Genomic DNA, 24,093 nt, shown 5'->3' with positions numbered 1-24,093 from the left:
AAATTCAAAACCTGAGGCACCTGGCATTTAAAATAGCTTGTAACTACAACCTGACATTTCAGGTAAGAAAATACCTGTGTTAAAAGCAAGACAAAAGAAAAACATAAAGACCACTATTTTAGACCTATTCAGCATTCAGTATACAGTTAACTTAGAAAAAAAATCATTGCTTATATTTTGGATATTCAATCATATATCAATACATGACCATTTGTGTAATTGTTTATATTTCAACATATTCAGACTAAATCAATCCTTGATCATATTTCTAGATAAATTTATATTATTTTCCGAAATTACTCCAATATTGTGATATTTGATGTCATAAAAGTGTACTATCTGGCAGCAGAATTTGGTTATTAGAAATTACTTTTATAAAATCTATAATTAATATTAGAATATGGGAAAAGCAAGAAAAATATTATGAGCAGATGCCTAGTAAATGACTATTTTCTACATAATATTTATTTGGTTAATTTTTTATTGTTTTATATATACAGTTGGATACAAATATTTTATCACAAGCATTTCTATTTTTTTCTAATTAATAAGTGAAGTCATTTTCTAAAAATTTTCCCTTTTGGTGTTTATATACCTTTTTTGTAACTGTAACCAATTTTGGCTAGAGAATGTCTGTGGTACCCATATTGACATATGATCTATAATTCTTTAGCCCCCTGGCTGGCCAAATTGCAATTATCACTTTTATGTAGTCTATTGTTGATTCACTGGGAACTGTTTTAGAGAATTATTGGTTAAAATCCTGGAATTCCTTGGCAACTCTGCTGTTCTTACCTGAACTAGCTGTGGGAGATATTCCAGTAGTTCATCATTCAAGAGGTTGTCTAACTGTTGAACTGCCACTTTACGAATTTCTTGATCTGGAAAACTAATACAAAGTAAATATATCTACTAAGCTGTTAACAGTATAAAATAATGCATGAGAAATATCAAGAAAACAGAGAATTAATTTCAGCCCCAATGCATTAGATAAAATAATAATCTCACAATCAATTAAGATGTTCATTAGCACCAAATAATCATTCTTTTTTCATATTCTGTACTCTCCTATGAACTGCAGTACAAAGTTGTTTTGACTTTCAGATCCCTGCCAGCTTTCCTGCCTATAAAATGTGGATTATAGAATATAAAAGATATTTTCTAAAATATATGAAAATCTTTGCTTATTATTTAGCCATGTATTTATGAAAACCAGAAATCTAAAGTATCTTACAATAAATAAGCACAAATAACTTAATACAGCTAAATCTTACTAGACGGTTAAGTTCTTGAGGGTAACTATGCCTTACTCATTTTTGGACTGCAAATGCCTGTTGTCAGATTTAGCACCAATTAGACATAATAAAAGTTTGTTACTGAACTAAATTCAGTTAGCATTTGAAACCCTGTAGTCGCTCTTCATATTGGCAGGTTTCTCATCTGTGGGTACATAGGGTTGACTGTACTACACCATTTTATATAAGGGACTTAAGCTTCTGCATTTTGGCATCCGCAGGGGTCCTGGAACTAATCTCCTGAGGATACTGAGGGACGACTGTGCTCCTCTGATGGGCTCCTCCGACTGCCATTCTCTTGCTCCATCAGTAGAATTAGATTCAATTATCTCTACCTCCTGGGAAGTGCCTAGATATAACTTTGACACTATACTTAGATGTAGATTAGTAGATATAACAAGGGTATTGATAAGAGCAATTAATTTTAAACAAGTCTTAAAAAATTAGTATGTATAATTTAAAACTTGAAGGAAACTTTTTATAGTAATTCACTTAAAAACAAAGACATGAATGAACAAAACCCCCAAATCCTTTTGTATGGGAACAAACAAAATGCTTTTCAACCAGTCAGGTGAGAGCTCTAAAGACTGGCTCTCAATACTGTGGAGGTCAGAAAACTTTAAAGTCTCCAATGCCCAGTCTCTTTTCAACATGTCAGGTTACTGAAGGGTGAAATGAATACTATGCAGCTACAGTGTAAAGGAAAAAATGGCATTACTCAGTATCTCCCAACTGTCCTTGATAGCAGTTTGAAATGCACTTCTTAAACAGGTTACATATTTTTTCTTCATTTAAACTGAGCATTTTAATTGCAACAAGAATTTCACTTCCAAGGTTAGTCATCCAAAACCCTTATTTCTGACCTGCAAATACTTTCCCAGTAATTTTCTCCCTATGAACATTCTAGCAATAAGACCTAGTGAGAATGTAGTCCAGGCACATCTCAAGAAGTACCGCTAAGGTCAGAAGATCTTAGCATAGCATCAAGCACAGATGGAGAGTAGAAATGGTGTAATAAAAATGCAAAGCTGGAAGAAGGTCAGCTTGTTTTAGCACACTAAGACTTTATTTTCTCCTAACGAAATGTGATTGACTAATTTATTATTCTCAATTACTAAACCATTTGTCTGTGGCTTGTAGATGCAAGGTCAGTTTGAGGACAGTTTGAAGTCTTAGAGGGAATAGTTAGTTGGTATATTTTGTTGCCTCAGCGATGACTTAGGTCCGATACTAGTCATCCATGCTTTCCTGTGTGCCTGTTTTATCTTATTGATGTGAATGACAACAAAGAAGGAAAAACAGAAAACAAACATCACAACAAAACAAAAACCTTTGGTGAACACTATACTGGTAATTATGTACTTACTTCCAAACACTAGAAGGTAAACACTCTGAAAGCAGAAAAATTTTGCCTGTTTCATTCATGTATGTGTCCCCATTGCCTCTAGATTGGTGGACACTCTCCACATATTTGAGAAATGTCTAAACTGAATTAATTATCATTCCACCTAAAACATCTCTACTATCAGACTTCTGTCTTGCAGTCTGTGATATCACCTTTCTCCAGTCATGCAGGCCTGAAATTTTAATGGTTATATTTTCTCCCTCTTTGCCCTCTTCATTTAATTCTTACCCCTTTCCATCTGGTGAAATTCTATTCATCCTTGAAGTCAAAGCTCAAGCATCAATTTACCGGTGAAGCTGTCTTTCTAGCCCAGCCACTTTCTAGCCCCCTGTTGAGTTCATCACACCCTTCTTTATGGGATTCTATACGCATGGTTGAGGATAGGCTCAATCATTTATATCCCTAGTCCAAGCATAACTGAATATATTTGTGGAATTCCTAGTAGTCTCTTATCTTTATATCTCATCAGTTGCCAAGTTCTGTTGATTTTTCTATCCCAATGGCTCTAGCATCTACACTTGTTTCAATTTCTTCTGCAACTGTCTATGCTAGGCCATAATTATCTGATGCTGGTATTAGCATTTTTCATAGCAATACCTTATAAAATTTCCTGAATTATTTTGTAAGTTCATTTCTCATAAACCATTAAATGGTTTTCTATTTTCAAAGGACCTCTCAGGCCCATACTATTCATTTAGATATTCAAGGCTGGCTGAACACTCCAGATTTTTCTACTACTGTAATACTGAATAAACTGCTCTGGCTTATTGTATGTTATTTTTATTTTGAAAATGCTATGCTCATTCTCACCTTTGTGAGCACTGTAACCTCTGCTTGGAACACACTCCCTTCTCTTCTTAAAGTTTTAGTCCTCCTTCAAAATGTGGATCAAATCCCCTTGAAGGCCACTACGCCAATCTTTAGTAATCACTTCTCTGAACTCCAAGGGCCTTGAGTGGTTAAATCCACTGGGCAATTAGGATATGCTAGTGTGTATTAGGATTTATCATTTTATATATATGTATCTTCATTCCGCAGCTAGTGAATATATAAACTGAAGATAAAGATTGTTCTATCTTCTTTTTTTTATTTCTAGAATTTAGCACCATGCTCCATACATGTTGAGTGATTAATAAAAATGCATTGGCCATGAAGATAAAAATGAAGAAAATCATACTATGGAGCCCATCTTATTTCTTGTGCTCTGAGATAATTTACATTGGTAGCAATAGGCTTAATTCCACAAACACCACTCATACAAATTCCAGATTTTTTTTTTCCTCTCAGTCAAACAGTAAGAGAAAAACAAATCTGAAGGTAATGGAAAAGAAGGGTTTATTATCTTTTTTTCCAGGCTCCTCAGGAACAGGAGAACAAAAAACTAGTAATATCTGTATAGTATAGTCCAAAAGGAAAATTATGTATCGTATTAACATGTGCAAATGCTGGGAAGAATGTTTTTGCACCTTCATAGAAAGGAATGTCTCTTTTTATTCATTACTGCTATGTGAAGTTCAGGAAGAAATTGGAAGAGAAATTGCCTAGAAATGAACCACAAGACATCTTGAGATGTGACTAAGGCCTAACGACATTAAAACATATCCAAATATAACTTGAATTTGACTATTTTAGGAAGAGTTGGCCACATTAAAAGAGATGCTGGCAGTGTTGGTGAAGTTCCTGGGAAATGGGCTCTTTCATATATTGCTGGCAATATATGGGAACATGTATTTGAAAAGAATCTTTAAAATGTGCTTACTCCTGGACATAGCAATTCTACTTCGGGAATTTTTCCTAAGAAAATAATCAAAGGTGTGTGTGAGGATATATGTATGCAAATAAAATTGGAAATAATACAAATATCTAAAAATAAGCAGTTAAGTTAAATGTGCTATGACCATATGATAAAATACATGCTGTCATTAAAATATTAAAATAATATTTAATAATATGAGAATATTATGAAAAAATTGTGCAATTTGTGCAGTATAATACCATTTAGAAAAATGTGTGCATTTTTCCATATGCTTAACAAAAAAGATGGAAAAGGAAGGATCAAAATATGAATACAAAATTTCTGGATGGAAATGTCATGGATGACTTTAGTTTTCTTTTTTATGCTTAGTTTTTCAAGTTTTCTATATGAAAGTTCTATTGGTTACTAAAAAAATAATAATTTTTAAAGTAAGTCTCATTCAATTAACTATGAAAATATATTAATAATTGCAAATATATTACACTACAAAAAAGATCCAAATCATATGTCCTTTTAAGAGTGCACATTGTTGAGTAAAAGAACAAGCCTCGTATCTTGTAGTTGATTGAGAATATTCTTTTAACATGATAGGCCCAAATAGGGATCTCTGCCTCTGAAGAATTTATGCTTAATACCTTTTCAGGGCCATGAACTTAGCCACAGATCAATGGACAAACATGTTCCACAAATCCTGGCATTTCTTTCCTGTGATGTTGTCTAAAACTATGTAAACATTCTTTGGGGATATAGTTGTTGGCATTTCATGCTCCTCGATGACGTTAGGGCTACCCATATTAGTTCTCTGACTGTGGTGTGATATTTACACACTGAAATGTCATATGTATCAGAAGAACTGCAACCTATTTTGAATTTTCCACAAGCCAGGTTGCTGTACTTTCCAATGACCTGATTTGCTTGAAAAATAAGTATAATTTTTGCTGATAATAAACCAGAGCCACTCTCTAGTGACCCTGTTAACCTTGGGATTACTAATTACTGTAGGCATGGACATAACACCTTGAGTCTCGGGAATAAACAAAAGTCTCATTAGAAGATTCATCAGGCTTATGTCAATTCGGTCCTTGTTTATATTTATAAGAAATTTCCTTATAATCAATAAGAAAATAGATAATCTAAAATGTAATAAATGGAGATCTACCTGTTTTGAGGTATTAAAAGGATACAAGATCAGTAAAATTCCATTACTTGTTGGGGAGGAGATTATGTAAGGTGAAACATATTTTCATTTATTATGAAATTTTAAAAAATTAGGTATAACAAGAGTCCAGTGAAATAATCACTTATTTAAGGTTATTCATAATTTTTTAAATGTCTATTTAAGTAACTTTATGCTATCTAATTTAGTTTCCCAAGCATCTCTGAATAGAGGAGCAAAAAACAATTATGGTCAAAAGCAAAAATATCAAGACTGGCTTACTATTCAGTTTTATATGAGTTTTGTGAGCAGTGATTCTATATATTCAGGGTTTAGTTGCTTCCGAATTGAGCTAACAATTGCATCTCTGGGATTTCTAAAAGGACAAGATACCATAGCTAAGGTAAATATAACTGGGTATGGTAATTGTTAAGGAATTACCTAAAAATAGCTTACTGTCCAATGAGGACATTTGGACACAAAGAAAAAATACTCCTTGAAGACTGACTGTAAAAGTTGATAGAATCTAAGACGTGGCAAAAACCTTCAAAATGTGAAAAAATTAAGTAAAATTAAAACAACTTCAAGATAAACATTTTTCAAAGAAACTTCAGTGAAATATCAACTCTATATTTTGCCAACAATGTAGGGTAAACACAAAGTTTAAAGTCAAGCAGAGAAATAAGTTGGAACTGAATCTTTACATGGGCAGGAAATGAAGAGTATCAAGTATTTAGGTAATTTTTTGGCTCAAGGTAGAAGCAGAAACTGACCTGTGGTTAGAATTTGCTGTACAATAAAAGTTCTCCAATTCATTTTTTGGTATCCGGACCCTTTTACACTCTTAAAAATTATGGAAGATTCCAAAGAGTTTTTGTTTATGTGAGTTATGTCATCAACAATAACCAATTAGAAATAAAACCAGGACATTTAAGAAATATTTATCGATTCATTTTATATGACATTAATAAACCCATTACTGGCTAACATGAACATTATGTTTCTATGAAATATGTCTATATTTTCACAAAGAAAAAATTTAGTGAGAAGAATGATCTTGTTTAACATTTTTGTCTCTAATGTCTGGCTTAATGGAAGACAGCTGAATTCTCTGTCTGCTTCAGCGTTAACTTTGTTGCAATATCGCATGTCATGTAGTCTCTGGAAAATCCCACTCTACACTCATAAGTGAATGAGTCTGACAAAGAGAAATGACATCTTAGAATTATTATGGAAATAATTTCGATCCTGTGACATCGCTGTAAACATCCTTAGGACTATAGACATCACTTTGAAAACTTTGGATATACAACATAGTTTTGGCATGTGTTATTGTAGTGGGGCCATAAGTCAAGGAATCAGCACTTGTGCCCTGTTTCTAAGACAGCAGCACATCAACCTATGTCTTCCCTGAATGAAAAACTGGCTTTGCAGTCATCTGACTTGGGAATTGTCATTCCTCCTCTTTTCCCTCAAACATTTATAATTTCTCTTATCTCAGAGGGCTATAGGAATATCACAAAGGATTCAGACAAGCTTCAACAGGACCAGTGGAATTGTGAAGTGAAATTTCAACAGAAAAATACATCTTTCAACTTTTTCCATTTGACTTGTTATTTTGTCATTTCTACTTCTTTCTTATCTTCTTTCTTTTTCTCTTTTGTTCTTCTTTTTCTAGTTTGAAAAACGATATAGGGTCAATACCTTACTCAAAGAACTTTTGAAGTGACGGGTGAAAGCCAAATGCAATGTAACAAATGACCTTTAAAAAAAGCAGCTTGGAGTAAACTGAAAAGCAAAGAAATCTGAGGTCAAATTTAAGTGTAACAGAAATGTCAGACTTCTGAAAACACACTAAGAATTCAGGCAGAATGCCATGAGGCTATTCACAGTTAAAAGCCCCAATGTCAGGTTAGAATTAGAAAACCATCAGAAGTACAGAACTGTTTTTCCAACAGGTTTTGAGTCTGATGACACACTCGGCATCAACTTGGAAGAAAAATGTCAATATGAATATCTTTGCTATTTTTCAAAAAACAATCAGACGTGACAGAAGAAATTTTTTTCTGGGAAAAATGGTGAATAAGGCTTCTTTAAGATGATCGTCAACTTCTATCTACTGAATGTTTCACGTTCCTTCAAAAATTTTCACATGATTACAAAATATTAGAATTCAAGGAAACTTGGAGACCTGGTTCAACCTCGTGATTGTACAGATGAAGAAACGGAAACTCAAGAGAGTTTGAGCTGTTTTCCTAAGGTCATTCATGGTGACACTGCAACTAGACTCCAAATATTCAGAATACTAGGTCAGTTTTTCTAGCAAGGCTTTCTAATCTTTTGACTAGATATTATCATATATGCTTATATGATATGCACAAGACTAATTTGGGTGTATTTTTAATTTTATTTCATTCTAAGTGGATCAAAGAGACATATAATAGTGAGCAGTGTAATTTGTCTGTTTGGATCGGGGCATTGATCCAGTCATGAACCAAAAGGAATAAGAATGAATCATAGGCCCAAAGGGACATAGGAACTGTACAGACATTTCCTGATGGATAGTCTATGGTCTTATGCATGGATATTGGGAATTGTCTATATAGTCATGGTATTAATTAAAATTATTATTTAAAATTAAAGAATAGTTATTGATTTTGTTCCTCTTTATGATTGCATTTTGATTTTACTTATAGACAAGCTTAGAAAGGTCCTATCTTAAGCAAGTGGTGTATTGAAAGCACAATGGAGAGATTTTGTGTTTGGATGCATTAGACGTTACATGCAAAAGCAGCACGATGTTAAGAAAAAAAATAGGGATTTTGAATCTAAATATAAAGGTTCTTCCTATATTATGCCCTCTCTCTCTAAACAAATTTATCTGCACCCTTAACTTAATTCCCATTCTTCTCTGGATGATTTCCAGATCGGGGTCTCTAGCTTAGATATCCTTGTTGAACCACCACCAGTCATCTCAAGCACACCTCAAAGCCAACATACAAAGCCTGAACTGCAGGGTTCTTGTTCTTCTATAATCTATTTGTCACCCAGCATGCCCCATCTTAGGGAATGCTTCTATTATCCTCCTACTTACATAAGACAGAAACCTAAAAGTAATCCTTGACACCTCTCTTTTTCACTACTCCTCCCCATTCAATCCTGTCATTTTTACTTCTAAATGTTCTGATTCTCTTCATTTTATTATGTCACCACCACCACCTTCTAAGGCTGACTTGCCATTCTCAGACACCTGGACTACTTCTATAGCTTCCTATCTCATCTTCTCTCATCTACTTTTGCTTCCCTCACCAAATCCATGCTTCACTCAGAAACCAGAGGAATCTTTGAAAGATGAAGATCAATTCAAAATATTCTCTCACTGAGAATCATTTATAGCCTTCTTGTTGCTATCAGAATAAAGACCAAGTTGCTTAACATGGTCCTGTTTAGAAGACCTTAACATGATCTTCTAGTTCCATCTGAACATATCTGTTCATCTTATATCACACACTCCTTCCCTGGATTCCAGGCACACTGGCTCTCTTCCCGTTTCTTAAACACAGTTTCCACATTTCATAGATTCCCTCTTCCCAGGAAGCTCTTCTCTTACTCTCCTTTTTCACCAATTCATTCCCACTCATCTTTGATCTGAAATCAAACATAACTTCCTCAGGGAAGAATTTTCCCACTCTGGAGAAAAGATTTGGTTCCTTTATGTTATCATGGAACCATGTGCTTTTCACTCAGAGCTGTTATAACACCTGTTATTTTACATTTATAATTCGGTAGTGGCCTATTTCTCCCCACCTCCAGTAGACTGCAACTCCATAAAGGCAAGATTATGTATCTTTTTGCTTAATATGCTTGCTTCAGGGCCAAGCATAAGTAGGCCATCAATAAGTACATATTGAGTGAATGAATAGACAAATTGGGTTTCAATTTCTTCATCTGTAAAATGGGGATCAGTAAAATGGAATTTGTAGATGTTGGTAACAATATTAAAGAGATTGTTTTATAGGTCGAATCACATAATATTGTAAAAGAGCTTAATAAGTAAGTTATAAGTCATTATTCCATTGTCAAATATTTATTAAGTTGCTAACTCTTTTAACATATACATTTTGACAAATGAATTTAAGCTTACTGAAGCTTACTAGAAATGAAATTGTTCCCATGAATTTATTGATATTTACAATTTGGCACTGAAAAAATCTGAAAACTCTAAACTCTCTTAAAAGTATAGTTATGATGAAGAGGATAATGACGATAAGAATGATTGGCAGCATTTATGAAAGCTCTCATAAGTACTTTATCCTGTAAGGTACATGATGCTTATTACTCCCCAAAATTGTCCAAGGTCATTCAAGTAATAAGTGACAGAGACAGATATGTTTGATTTCAAAGCTTATATTATCAACCATGAAATATGGAAGCAACTCCAGAAACTCTTCAAAAGTACACAAAGGCAAGATACATATCTTTGGGTTTATGCACTTCTATGTTCTTCATTTTTAGTATATCACCTTGACTCTCCCTTCATGGAGAATACTGAAACTTTCACATTTTTCTCTTCCATATCCATAGTTATCTAAAATCATATTCATATTTTTCCTTCCCTCCCAACTGAGAGGAGCAAGTTACTCTCTTCCTCTCCTTGATAAAACTTCCATTTGCATTTTTGGTCCAGGTTGTTGGCTGTTGGTGCCATCTCATTTTGTCAGTTCACCCATCCCTGTTTTCTGATCTTTCCTTCATGCATCTTTCATCTCAGTTTTTAAACATGCTTGAAGCTCTTTTATTTCAACAAACATATGAACCCCAAACATCAAAATCTTTTTCTTACCTCCTCCAACTTTAGTGATCTTCTTGCCTTTACTAGCAATCCTATTCCAAGAGGCACAATTTATTTTTCTCCATTTCCTCTTCAGGCCTTGAAGTATGGCATCCAACTTCACTACCCAAATCTGCTCTTTCTTCTATAATTCGTCTTGGTTAATGATGTAATTATTTATCATTTACCCAAATCAGAAAGCTCAAAGTCTTCCTTATTTCCTCTCTCTTTTTCACTTTCCTCTGAAATGTTTCTCAAATCTGTTCTGTAAATTTCTACTGATGCCTTGATCAGGCCCAGACCATTTTTCAAGTAGACAATTTCAATACTTGCATCTATCTAATATCCTTGCTCTTATTCTATTCTTTTTTCAGTCCACCCTTCACAATAATTCACAGAATTATCCCTGTATAAAATAAATCTGATTGTATGACTCCCATTCTTAAAATTCCATGGGCTGCAGTAAAGTTAGTTCCTAGTAATTACCTGACTCATGAGGCCCCAAATGACCTAAACTGAACCACTCTTTTCAACCTTGTCTCCCAGTACAATTCCCTTCTAATATTATATTAAATTACTATTCTCTGAACCTCCATAACTGTGACCATGCTAGTCTTTCTTCCTGGAATGCCATTTTCTCTCTTCTCCGTTCAGGAAATTCCTATGAATGTTTCAACTCAGAATTTAATTCCTTTGTGAAGCTTTTCTTACTTTCCCTGAGAGAATTTGCCTCTCTCTTCCTTGGGGGCATACAGCACTTAATACTTTGATTATAGTATAGAGTATATTGTGTGATTTTCAGTTTGAGTCTTTCCCTCTAAACTGTTTAGAGACAGTCATTATGACCTATTCGGCTTCTTCGATTCATTGCATGCCAATTTCCATGTACACATATTTTTGCTCAATAAATAAATAGAAAGGATACACCATCATCCATCACTTGATTACTTAGTCAGATGTGGAAGTTATAACTGTCTACCTTTTCCATATTCTATTCTGCCTGCTTACAATGCTAGTTAAGAATGCATTTTAGCATATATTAATTAATCTCTACAATAAAGAATATAGTGGTTTAGTGCAAACATTTTTGTGGAACATTTTTCTAAGGAAACTGATTTTGAAAGCTAAGGCACTGCCTATTAAGTATTGCTCTTTTTCCTGCAAAACAATAATTTCACATCACGTAGGATGGCAAGTTCTGGTACCTTGTCAAATTTTTATTTAAGCTTCTGATGTAATCCTCTGATGCCAATTTAGAGTTACTATTTTTAAATGAATACTTCCCTTGAACTGCCTTCTAATTCCTTGGGTAATTTCTGCTTATTATTCGTACTTGAATAGTTGCACCTGGGAACCAGGGTTCAAGAAAACAGCAACCATCTGCCAAGAACTACAGACCTTAGTTAGCCCTTGGTCTCTGGTATTCTGACAGTACTGCCTTCTCTAATGGAAGTATCAGTACCTGGTGAACACACTGCTAACACTCAGTCATGGAAATATTAACACCCTATGGCCCACACGAGCTAAATCAAATCTCAACATGTCTCTTGCTAAAAATAAGCCAAAAGGAGGTGGTGAACCTTCAAACAGGATTAAGTAATCAACAATAGTAAAAATTATCCAAGCTAGAAATGGAGCACACCAGTTCTCAGGAGGTTAAGCCATTGAAAAAATAAGACTATTCAAAGTAGAAAAAATACAGACCTCTGAAGAACTCACCCTGACAACTCACTTAACAAGCACAAACTGTTTGTTCTCAGAGAAGTCAGCTTTTGAATTTAGAGAAGTTGAGAGGTTCATTTCTGGAAACAGCTTGTCCTCAAGTTTTTTAATAGTTCAGTTAAACTGAGAGTGGGAGTCATAGGATAAGTACAGTGGAAATACTCCAACCTTTTCAGTGACCTGTTTTGATGCATGATAAGGAACTGTTCAATGTGCAAATAAATCCAGTTTCTACTAAGTTCCCTGAATGACGCTTAATAAACAGCACTCTACTTTGAAACCAGTCCCTACAACCTCTAAAAATCTGGTTATTCAGAAAAAAAGAAATTACACAGTGAAGTAGAAACATCCAAGCATAAGATGGTAAGTACTGCTATTTACTATAATCAAACTACTTTAGGATAGTTTTATTTACATATTTAGTATGTAAACAAATAGTATGTATTTATGTAGGAAGGCTGTAAGTCAATAGTGTTAAGATTGCAAGCTCCAAATCTCTGGATTTAACTCTAGCTCCTTAACTTACTAATGTCAGTTGGGCAACTTAACCCCAGTAAGCCTCAGTTTCCTCAATGGTAAAATTGGAATAATAATAGCATTTGCCTTAAGGTTATTGTAGATAATAAAATGAGGTAGTATTAAGGAGCACTAAGTAAAAATCTGATCTTTATATTTAAAACATTAAGTGAATCAAATAGATGTTCAGCATCTCTTTAAGTAGAGAAGGCTCCTATAAACAGAATTATGCTTAGTTATCAGGAATCAGAATTTTGAAGTCCATCTAGTGATCCTCTTATTTTATAAGCAAGAAAACTAATCAGTACTACAGGCTTCATTCTGACAAAGATTTTTGTAAGAAATATTACATGAACTTAACAAAAAATATTAGTTAACACATTTAGATGTCTTTAAAATAGACCAAGGTACATCTTAATAAAACAATAAGTTACCAAAAAAAAAAAACCCAAAAAAACCCCCACCAGTTAATGCTTTAGAAACTTTAGAAAGTTGCCCCGTAAGAAAATTATGCTTTAGAGATATAGTCATAGTTTTTACCTTTACAATTACTCTTTAAATATTTTTAATAGTTTTATAGAGATATAAATACCATACAATTCACTCAGAGTGTACAATGTAATGATTTTTAGCATGTTTCCAGAGTTGTGGAACCATAACCACAAAAAGAAACCTCATATCCATTGGCACTCATTCCCTATTTTCCCCCTCCTCTAGCCCTAGGTGATCACTAGTCTACTTTCTGTCTCTATCCATTTGCCTATTCTGGGCATCTCTTATATATGGATCATACAATATGTGGTCTTTTGTGACTAGCTTCTTTTGCTTAGCATGTTTTCAAGGTTCATTCATGTTGTAACATATATTAATATTCGTTCTTTCTTATTATTGAATACTGCTACATTGCATGGATAGACCACATTTTATCTATCCATTCATTAGCTGATGGCCATTTGAGTTGTTTCTACTTTTTGGCTATTATAAATAATGCTGGTCTGAACATTCATGTAGGAGTTTTTGAGTGAACCTACTTTTTATTTATCTTGAGTATTAGCTAGGAGTGGAATTGTTGGGTCATATGGTAACTTGATGTTTAATATTTAACAAACTGACAAATTGTTTTCCAAAGTGGCTGCCCCATTTTACATTCCCTTGAGCAACACATGAGATTTCCAATTTCTTCACATCCTTGCCAATGCTTATTGTCTTTTTGATTATAGCCATCCTAGTTAGTGTGAAGTGGTATCTCATTGTGGTTTTCATTTATATTTCCCTAGTGGTTAATGATGTTGAGCATCTTTTCATGTGCTTACTGGGCATTTGTATATTTTCTTTGGGGAAATGTTGGATCCTCTGACTATTTATTTATTTTAAAAAATATTTATTTATTTGGCTGCGCCTGGTCTTAGTTGCAGCACATGGGATCTTCGTTGCCGTGTGCGGGATCTTTGTTGCGGCACGTGGGATGTTTTAGCTATGGCACGCAAACTCTTAGTTGCGGCATGTGGAATCTAGTTCCCTAACCAGGGATCGAACCCTGGCTCCCTGCATTGGGAGTGGGAGTCTTAGCCACTGGACCACCAGGGAAGTCCCCCTCTGACCATTTAAAAATTGGGTTATTTATTGTTTTGTTATTGAGTTGTAAGAGTATTTATATATTATGAATACAATTCCCTTATCGGATATATGATTTGCTAAATCTTCTCTTACTCTGTGAATTGTTACCTTCACTTTTTTTTTTTTAACGTTCACATTTTGAGCCAAATTTCTAAGAGCTAATCAGTTCAGGAATGACAAAATAATAATTGTGCTAATATTCTAAGTCTTACTTGAGCCAAAAACAACTAGAATTTAGCAAAAAATTTTTGTAGATATTGGCTATTCTTATCTATCTAAATCAGAAAAAGATGTTAGGAGTAAGGTGGAAATGAGAACTTATTTTTTTCCAGAAGGTTCTTGAAATACAAGTATGAACTGTAAATAATTCCAATGAAACCAATCAATTGTTAATTGATTTTCTTATCATAGCATTATTTCATTAATTCATTCACCTGTACAAGGAGATGTAGGAAATAAAGATAATTGATGATTCCCTCAAATAATATAATTTAAATATTAAAATAAAGTAGTATAAATAATCATAATGTATTTTTGAGAGTGATTGAGTCAATACTGAGTAATTACTATGTCCCAGGTATTATTAAGCCCTTGGGAAACAGAAACACTATGATGAACTGTTTTGCCTTAACTAGCTCTCAGTCCAATATGGGCAAATTACATGTTTCACATGTTGCATGTAAACACATTGCAATAAAATGTAATTCATAAAGAAACAAAGCACTGTATTAGGAAGATGTGGTCAATTTTATTTGGCAAGATCAAGGAAGGATCCACCTAGAAGAAGCCTTATAAAAAGGGGAAAAGCTGCAAGGTCAACTAAAAGAAAAATTCTCTATCTATCTATCTATCTATCTATCTATCTATCTATCTATCTATCATCTATCAAGGAAGAGTGGGCATCTGGGCATGCAGTAATTAATGGAAGACATCAGAAAACTGAATAAAATATTCAACGTGAGAGGCACAAAACATGTAGGGTTTTAAGATAATTTGTAAATTTTGAGCTTGGAAGATTGAGAGGAACCTATTAACTCTTACAAATAATAGAAAAAGAAAACACTTTCTCTTCCTTTCCCATGCTAGAAGTTTTATAAAAGACACAAATTTTAAAATAAACCTAAATAAATCCTTTGAAAAGTCCTTTGTGTCACTTTCTCTCCCTCCTTTCTCCTTCATCAGGATCTTGAGAGAGAATTTAGAACAGAACTGGGTGTCACAATTCTTCTCTGACTCTAGAGATTGCAGACTTTCTTCATGGCATCGGTGAGCTGATGCCATCAAGACAGACTTAAAATATCTCTTCTTGGCTTTGAATATGAAACAGAAGCCAAGGAAGAGCTGCTTCCCCAAACCAGAGCCAGACACCACACTTGCTCCCTCATGCTTCTCCTTAACTAGAAGATGACATCATTGCCCCACCCGATCCCCTACCCCCATGCATTTTATTCTGAGGGAAGATCTGGAGAATATATAAGGGATAGCTTTTCCTTTTATTCTTGTCATCATCATTGGCTTATTAACTGAAAACCTACTGTAAGCAGGGTATTTTGCCAGGCTTTGCATTTTTCAGTAGTAAAAGATATTGTTTTAATTTTTAAGGACTCTTTTCTTTTGAGAGGGGGACAAGTAGAGAATTTCATTTTTCCCTATTCAATATTTTTTGTTGTTATTTCTCTAAGAGCAACTAGACTCTCCATTTAAGATACTATGGCCATTAATTATACTTCAAGTTTAGTACAGAAGACACAATTATAGTTTAGATTTGTTTAAAATTTATATTCATAGTTTACATTTATCTAAATTTAATACTCATACCTACTGAAATTGGAAACAAACGGAATTGCTATTGAATTAATCATATAGTCCTACAGCTTTTCTCTTCAAATTTTTCTCATTAGTAATGTCATGCCTGTCATGCAATTCTTACCTGGAAGTCAAAAGTCCAAGTGCCTCCAAAGGGTGAGAAAATTTCCATCTTCTCAAAATGGTATGCATTTCTGAAACAGTTGTTTCATCCCATCCAGGGGCACTACCCAGGACCAAAGGAAGGGAGCAATTTTCATTATTGCAGTAGAGGCGATAAAACCATAAGTATCTTCTCTTTTCCTCAGAGAGTCTGCAAAACCAGATTGGAAACTATAATTTACTGGAGTTTGCTACACGAACAAATGTTTGCTGTAAATACACAGTACAAAATGTTAGTCTAGTTCTTTGACTTTTATTTTAGTTTATTTTGGAAAACAAGTCCTTTATCTTTTTGGGACAGTTTGATAGGTTATTTTATCAGCTTATTTCCCACTAAATTTATTTTTTTATAGAAAAATAAAATGAAATAAACTTCAGTTCAGATAATTCACATTTATTTTTCCTCACTCTTATGCTTGCCACTTTTTAAAAAACGTCATTTTGGTTGGCAAAGTCTCTGTCTCCTTTAAGGCAGCCCAAGTTTATCCGAATCCTGCAACGTGTACTACTTAGAACAAAGTTGCTTAACTATTTACTTTCTTACATTCTTTATAAATTAACTTAGACCCAAGTGGGCCTGTGGAGAAATGGCATATTTCGAAGACCATATTCCTTCATTTCAAAGCAAGTTTCAATCAGAGTTCAGAAAACTTTTTGCTCTGAACTTCAAAAACAAAGATCTCAATTTATCCCTGGATTCTGGCTTTAAATTCTCAGAGTTTGCTGGAAGTTTGGGGTTAAAATGCCAGTGAATAGGACTTCCTTAAGTGCTCAAGTGTTTCCCTCTGGAAAGTGGTCCCAACAGAAGATTTAAGTCTAGGACAAGGGCCATTGATTCACTGACAGTTTACCATGTTTTGCTTACACTCGAGCAAAAGCATTCAAGACCATGGTTCAGCTGGAGGACAGCATTTCTCACATGACAATGACAGCTTTTCAACACTGTCTCCTCCAAACTGATACTCTCTTGCTCAGCTTAAATTAACTAAAACTCCCAAGCAGGATAATAAGAATTATTGAAAGATTTTAAATATCGATATTTCTCTACAATTTCTTCTGAAGCCATCTTCATCTGCAAAGTGAAAGAACTGGATTATAGAGGATGATTTTTGAGGTACATTTAGGCTCCTTTTCTGTTTTGTCACTACCTTCCTCACCAGAAAGCCCTGGAAGAAAAAATTCCATAACCAAATTACTTCTATGGTATTAAAACAAGTTATTTTTTCCTAACTGAATTCATTTTTTCAATATTGAACAGTGATTTTTTTCTCTTTTACCTTCTTTTATTGAAGCATAATTTACATAAAAGAGAATGCATGGATTCAGTTAATTAAATTTTGCCAAATGCATATATCAAGTAAAAACTACACACTTTTCAAGATATAAAACAGTTTTCTTATGCCACCAAAGGCAAGCACTAGTATGATTTCTTTAACTTTAGACTAATATTACCTATTTTCAAACTTCACATAAATGGAATCATAGAGTAAATATTCTTTTAGTTATAGCTTCTTTCACTCAGTATAACGTTTTTTAAATTACCCATATTGTTGAGTGTATCAGTAGATTATTCCTTTTAATTAATGAGTACTCTTCCTTTGTATGAATATATCACAATTTCTTATCCTTTCTCATATTTGATGGACATTTGTGTTGTTTCCTGTTTTGGGATATTATGAATAAAGCTGCTGAGAACATTTGTGTGCATGTGTTCATATGGGTGTATTTTTCGTTTCTCCTAGAAAGTACCAAGGAGGGGAATGAGTTGGTTGTATGTCACATTTTTGTTTAACTTTTGAAGAAACTGTCAAACTATTCTCTGAAGTGGTTGTAATATTTTACATTATTATGTGTAGGGTATGATAGAACCAACTGTATGGCATTCTTGCCCACACTTGATTTTTGCCCATTTAAAAATATTATCCAAGTCTTCAGAGTTTAATTAAAAGCATACTGATCATTTGGAAAAAAAATATACATTCTAATGGGTGTACAACTGTATCTTTATCACTAATTTGGGGAGGACTAGAACTGTCATCTTAACAAAAGGGGTTATTTTAATCAATGACATGATATATCCTTCCATTTACTGAGATTTCCTTTAATTTCTCTTAGCAAAGTTTTGTACTTTTTAATGTAGAGATGTTGATATTGTAAATAGAATTTTGAAAAATAAAATTTATTTTCTTTTTTTTACTCGAATACAATTGCATTTTGCACATTAACCTCAAATGCTATGATCTTACATAATCACTCATAAAAATAGAGTCAGTTTTATTTCTTTCTTTCCAACTTCTATACATTTAACACTTATTTATCTTGCCATAGTGCACTGGCTAGGATTTCCAATACAACACTGAAGAGGAATATTTAGACAAACATCTTTGCTTTGTTCCCAATTTAGGGGGAAAGCATTCATTCTTGCACCACTTAATACGATGTTAACTCTAGATTTTTCCATAGATCTAGATTCAACTCAGGAGTTGAAGTCTGAAGAAGTTCCATTCTACTCCTAGTTTTGTGAGTTTTTATCAAAATGGGTGTTGAATGTTGTCAAATGTTTTTTTTCCAAATATTTCAAGATGGTATGATTTTCCTTGTATATCTTTTTCCATTCTTTCAACTATAATCAAGCTGAATTCTTATTTTTAAAATATATGCCTGTAAACAGCATAAAGTTGGATATTACTTTTGTAATGTAGGCTAACAATTTCTGCCTTTTAATTGGGGTTTTTATTAATTTATATTTAATAGAATATTGACATGATTGGGTTTAAATCAACCATATTGTTACTAATTTTTTTGTCCAAACTATTTCTCCTTTTTTCCTGCTTTCTTCTGGATTTTTTTAAATTTAATTTTTGTCATCTTTTTGACTTTTAAATGTACTCTTAAAATTTGGGGGGTGTGGTTTCTTTCAAGATTATAACATTCTTTTTTAGCATATCACAGCCAACCACAATTAATGTTACACTACCTTATGTATAAGAATCTTAGAACACTATGCTTTTATTTTTCTATTTCTTATTCTTATTGTAGTTGTTACACATTTTACTTTCATATATTGCAAACCCAGCTGTATATTGTGATTATTTTTGTTTAAACAATTATTTTTTAAAATAAATTAATAAATGTGTAAAAAATGTGTATTTTTATTATCTACCTATTTTCCCTTTGTGGTGCTTTTCATTTATTTTTGTAGATTTGAGTGTCCATCTACTTATCACTTCTTTTAGCATGAAATATTTTCTTTAAGATTTCTTATAGTACAGATGAGCTTATAACTAACTCAGCTGTGCTTAGTTGAAAACGTTTTAATTTTGCCTTAATTTTTGAAATGTAATTTTACTGGTTATATAATTTTAAGTTGATGTATTTTCTTTTCCCCTTTCAAAATGCAAGATAATGTTATAATGTCTTTTGGCTTCCATTGCTTCTAATGAGAAATCCTCAGTTAATAAGTAATCTGCTGAATTATAGTTGTTCCCATGGATGCAATTTGTTGATTTTCTCTGATACTTTAGAAAAAATTTATCTTTATCTTTAGTTTTCAGAAATTTGACTATAATGTGCTTAGGTGGTGTGTGTGTGTGCACATGCACACACGCTTGGGATTTGCTAAGCTTCTTATATCTGTGGGTTGATTTTTTTTTTAATCAAAGTTGTAAAATTTTGGCTATTATTTCTTTCAGTTTTTTTTTTTTTTTACTTCAATCTCTCTCTTCTCTCCTGTGTGTCCAATACACACATATTATATTACTTGATATTGCCCCACAGGTCACAAGGCTCTATCACTATTTTCAGGTTTTGTTCTTTCTGTACTTCAACATGGATAATTTCTATAGCCCATTCTTCAAGCTCACTGTTCTTTTTTTCTTCATTATGCAATCTATTAAGCTTTTCCAGTGATTTTTAAAAATTTAGATTTGTGCTTTTCAGTTCCTAAGTTTCCATTTTTCTACTGAGACTTCATTTGTTCACTCATACATATCTTTTTATTTAGATCCACAGAAGTCTTTATAATAGTTGTAAAATATTTGGATCTGTTTCTGTTAACTGCTTTCCCCCATCTTGGGCTATGGTTATATATTCCTGACTCTTCTTATGACTAGCAATTATTGATTGTACACTAAACCTTTAAAATTCTGCTTTTTGCTATCTTTTGAGTGTTGAATGTTTCAATTTTTTTAGTAGTCCGTTTAATTACTAGCAGATCAGCTTGATCCTTTTGAGGCTTGTTTTTACGATTTGTTAGGCTAGGCCAAGTATAGTCCTTAATCTTGGGCTAGAGCACACTTACTCCTAATATGCACCTTTCTGATTTCTTTATTGAATGCTGGGGTGTGGTGATCTTTCTCTATTATTACTAGTCAGAATTTCTATGTCTCCCAGAATTGGGCAACCTCTAGAATCTGCATTTATTTCACATCTCCCTGTAGCAGTTCTTTTGCAGTCCCTACAAAATCTCTATCTGCTCAAGAGTAGCTTAGTACTGAGCTAAATATAGAAGGGGACACCGATACATATTTCTGTAGCTTCTATCCTGTACATCTTCCTTTTCTCTACTATTATGCTCTGTAAATTCCAGCTGCCTCAGCATCATTAAACTCCGATCTCTGCCTTTTTTTTTTTTTTTTTTTTTAAATCTCAGCAAGACCTGCATTCTCTTCTTGAATTATATCTCCCAGATCTATGGTACAGAAAATGCCTCTGGGCTGAAAGTCACTTTATTAATGGGTTCACCTCAAGGCCTGTCTGTTCAATTTCTGAGAGCAGTTGTTTCATATGTATTTTTCTTGTGTCATATTTCTTTAATTCAGGAGGATTAGTCTAGTAATAGGTAATCTTCATGGCTAGAAGTGGAAGCATAATTTCTTTCATACCAAATTATTTTATACCTTATGTTCCAGGATTTTCTTTATATTTGACATATTCTTTTAGCTGTCATCAAGAAGGTGTTTTTCTTATTTTTACAAATATTATAGGCACATTTTCATTGAATTTCATTGAGTCTGAACTTTTTGACTGATTACATTTGATCAATTTGAAAGAAGGAATAATTAAGTCACCAACTAAATGATAAAATGTGGTATTTTGAAAATGAATTTAATCTGTTTCTAACGCAAGTTTTATCACACTGAAGGCTGGTCTCCATCTGTTTTCACAGTCCAGAATGAAATTGTACTCTACTGAGCATTGATAATTGTATTTGAGTGGGTGAAACAGAGGAAAATGTTACTTATTTTATAGTATAAGTTATTCTCTTAAATAGAAACTGAAGTATAAAACCAGTTAGAAATCACTGGGGTTAATTTAAAAACACAAACCTTTAATATTTAAAGGCAGTTACTGTGATTATTATTTGTTGGTTTTGATATTTTTTGTTTGAATATTTTAAAATTTCAAAGTATAGTATCTTTTTTATATATTAAAAATCTCTCATTACAAATATATTAGCCTCTGATATGTGACACACTTGTTAAATGCAAGGTTTTATATTTTTGATTAAGAAGTATAAAAAGATGCTTCACCTAGTTAAGATGACAATAGTCTAGTATAAAAATGGATCATCAAAATATGTGTCTTGAGGACTAAGAGAGTCTTTCAACATTTTCAATCCTTAAGGTAATTTTTATACCAAATTCTATGCGAAGGAACTTTATTCATTATAACATTTATTTCACATATATTATTTATCAGGCACAGTGTAGAACACTGGAAATGTAGTGATAAACAAGATAGATAGGTTCCTTGTTCTCTCAGTTCTTACAAGCTAATAAGAAAAAACACATTAATAAACAAGATGATAATAGATTTTGCTAAGTGTGATAACATAAAAGGTAATAAGACAGATTGTAAAGAGAGAAAAACTCCATTAGGTAGGGTGATCAAAGAAGGGCTCTTTGAGAAGATCACAATTAAGTGAAGACCTACAGGGTGAGATGATTCAGTCATGTGAAGAACTAGGAAGGAGTATTTCATGTAGAGGAAACACCAAATAAGAAGGCCTTGAGATGGGAGAGGGAATATAGCACATGTGAAGTATGTGAAGCAAACTGATGTCACTGGCTTGAAGTGAATGAGGAAAAGAGTAAGACAAGTTGAAATTAGAGATCAGGGGAGTAACAAGATTGCCCCAAATGGAATGCTTGATCACATTCAACACCTCAGTCTGGACGGTTTCAAACTTATTCCTCCTCCAGAAAATGACTCTAACATCTGCCCAGTTCATCAATTCAAAACCCTTAGATTCTCCATTGACTTAACTTGATTCTTTGGTTTTTCAATTGACTTAACTCCTATTTACTAATAATCATGAAGTCACATCTTCTCAACTTCCAAATATGCTCCAAATCTAGCCATTACTACCAGTGTCCACTGCCATCTCCCTAGTTCTAGTGATCATGACCTCCTGCCTAAAATATTACATAAGCTACTCTGCTGTACTGCTTGCTTCCACTCTTACCTCCTCTCCAATCCATTCTTCAACTTGTAGTCAAAAGAATCACTCAAAAAGATTATTCAGATCACATGACTACCCCATTCAAAACCTTTAAATAATTTCTTATTCTTGGAATAAAATGCTTTATTATGTTATATATATATTATCACCATAAATATATGTATATATATATATATATATATATATACACACACACATACAGAGTTGCTTTCTTAGTTTTATGCTTTTGTCATGTTAGTAATGAGAACCATAAGCTGTGGCTTAGATATTACCAAATATTAAAGTCAAGCAGTAATTACAAAGAGAGAATTAGTATTCTCTTATAATTCTTCCTGGTATTTTTTTTTCCCCAGAGAATTACTGTTTGACAAAATTTAAGTACTCCTTAGTTACTAATTTAGTGCTATTAAAACATGATTTATTTCTGTTCTTTTTTAATCTGCCATTATAATTAAATTTTGCATTTTCCTGTTTACTACCTACTTGAAGGACTGAGCAATGGTTTATCACTGTTAAATGCTGATCTATATCAGTCTCTGCTTTGTTGTTTTGAACTGAATGATCTCCAATCCTTTTATTTTTCCTTTGACCAAACTTAAAGTTGCTAAATGCCCCAAGGGAAAAAAAAATCTTTAAAAAAACATGAAAAATTACTAATTTAGTTCCTAAACATTAGTTGATCATCTAACAGGCATGATTTTAGGAAATGAAAGGAGTTACGTGGGAGGGAAGGTTCACTCTTGAAAGATATGAGTGCTTCTAGTATGACTGCTGGTATCATGAACAGCAGGCAAAATTCCCTCCCAAGAACTGGGTCACTTACAGTAAGGGAGACTGTTTCTGTGAAAGTCTGGCAATATGTTTTAAACATTCTTTTGGTGGTTCTTCAAGATCACTTCTATTCTCTTCAGAATCAAGTTTCATATATTCCCACTCAGTAGCTGGAAAATCAATCTGAAATAAATAAAATGGTTTGCCATGTATCAAATGCCTGAAAAATGCATTATTAATTTAATGATTTCTATCTTAGATTTATAGAAACTAAAGTAAAATAAATACCCTATATTTTCTGTGCTTTTTATTATTTAAAAATAATTTTAAAAGAATCATTACGGTTTGGACTTGGTGTTTAAATATACATGATATTTGGCAAATCCTCAATTATTTATATAAATGGTATATAAATTAGTAGACTGTAACATTATCTCAGAAAAAATGAGAAAAATAATAACATATGAACTTTTCATACAGTTAAATGTTACATTTTTGTTTAGTGCTGAAATTACATCCTTTCCAATTTTCATTACTAAAATGTCTTTCTATTATTAAATGATGAAAATTATAGATGGTAATTACACTTTTTT

At 33.0% G+C, this 24,093-nt stretch overlaps 1 protein-coding gene across 2 annotated transcripts in view; it reads right to left on the bottom strand.

The window, feature by feature from the left end:
* PIK3C2G (phosphatidylinositol-4-phosphate 3-kinase catalytic subunit type 2 gamma) overlaps positions 1-24,093 on the bottom strand; it is a 406,235-nt gene that overhangs the window by 231,995 nt on the left and 150,147 nt on the right. For both annotated transcript variants that reach the window (XM_082351876.1, XM_082351875.1), the window contains 3 exons: positions 23,553-23,683; positions 16,229-16,417; positions 796-889 (listed from right to left, as the gene is read on the bottom strand). In XM_082351876.1, coding sequence (XP_082208002.1) covers positions 796-889; positions 16,229-16,417; positions 23,553-23,683 — 414 coding nt within the window. The remainder of the gene's footprint in view (positions 1-795; positions 890-16,228; positions 16,418-23,552; positions 23,684-24,093) is intronic.

This window comes from Balaenoptera borealis (assembly GCF_965194805.1).
Source record: "Balaenoptera borealis genome assembly, chromosome: 13".
Classification (NCBI taxonomy): Eukaryota; Metazoa; Chordata; class Mammalia; order Artiodactyla; family Balaenopteridae; genus Balaenoptera; species Balaenoptera borealis.
This window is presented reverse-complemented; position numbering and strand designations above follow the sequence as displayed.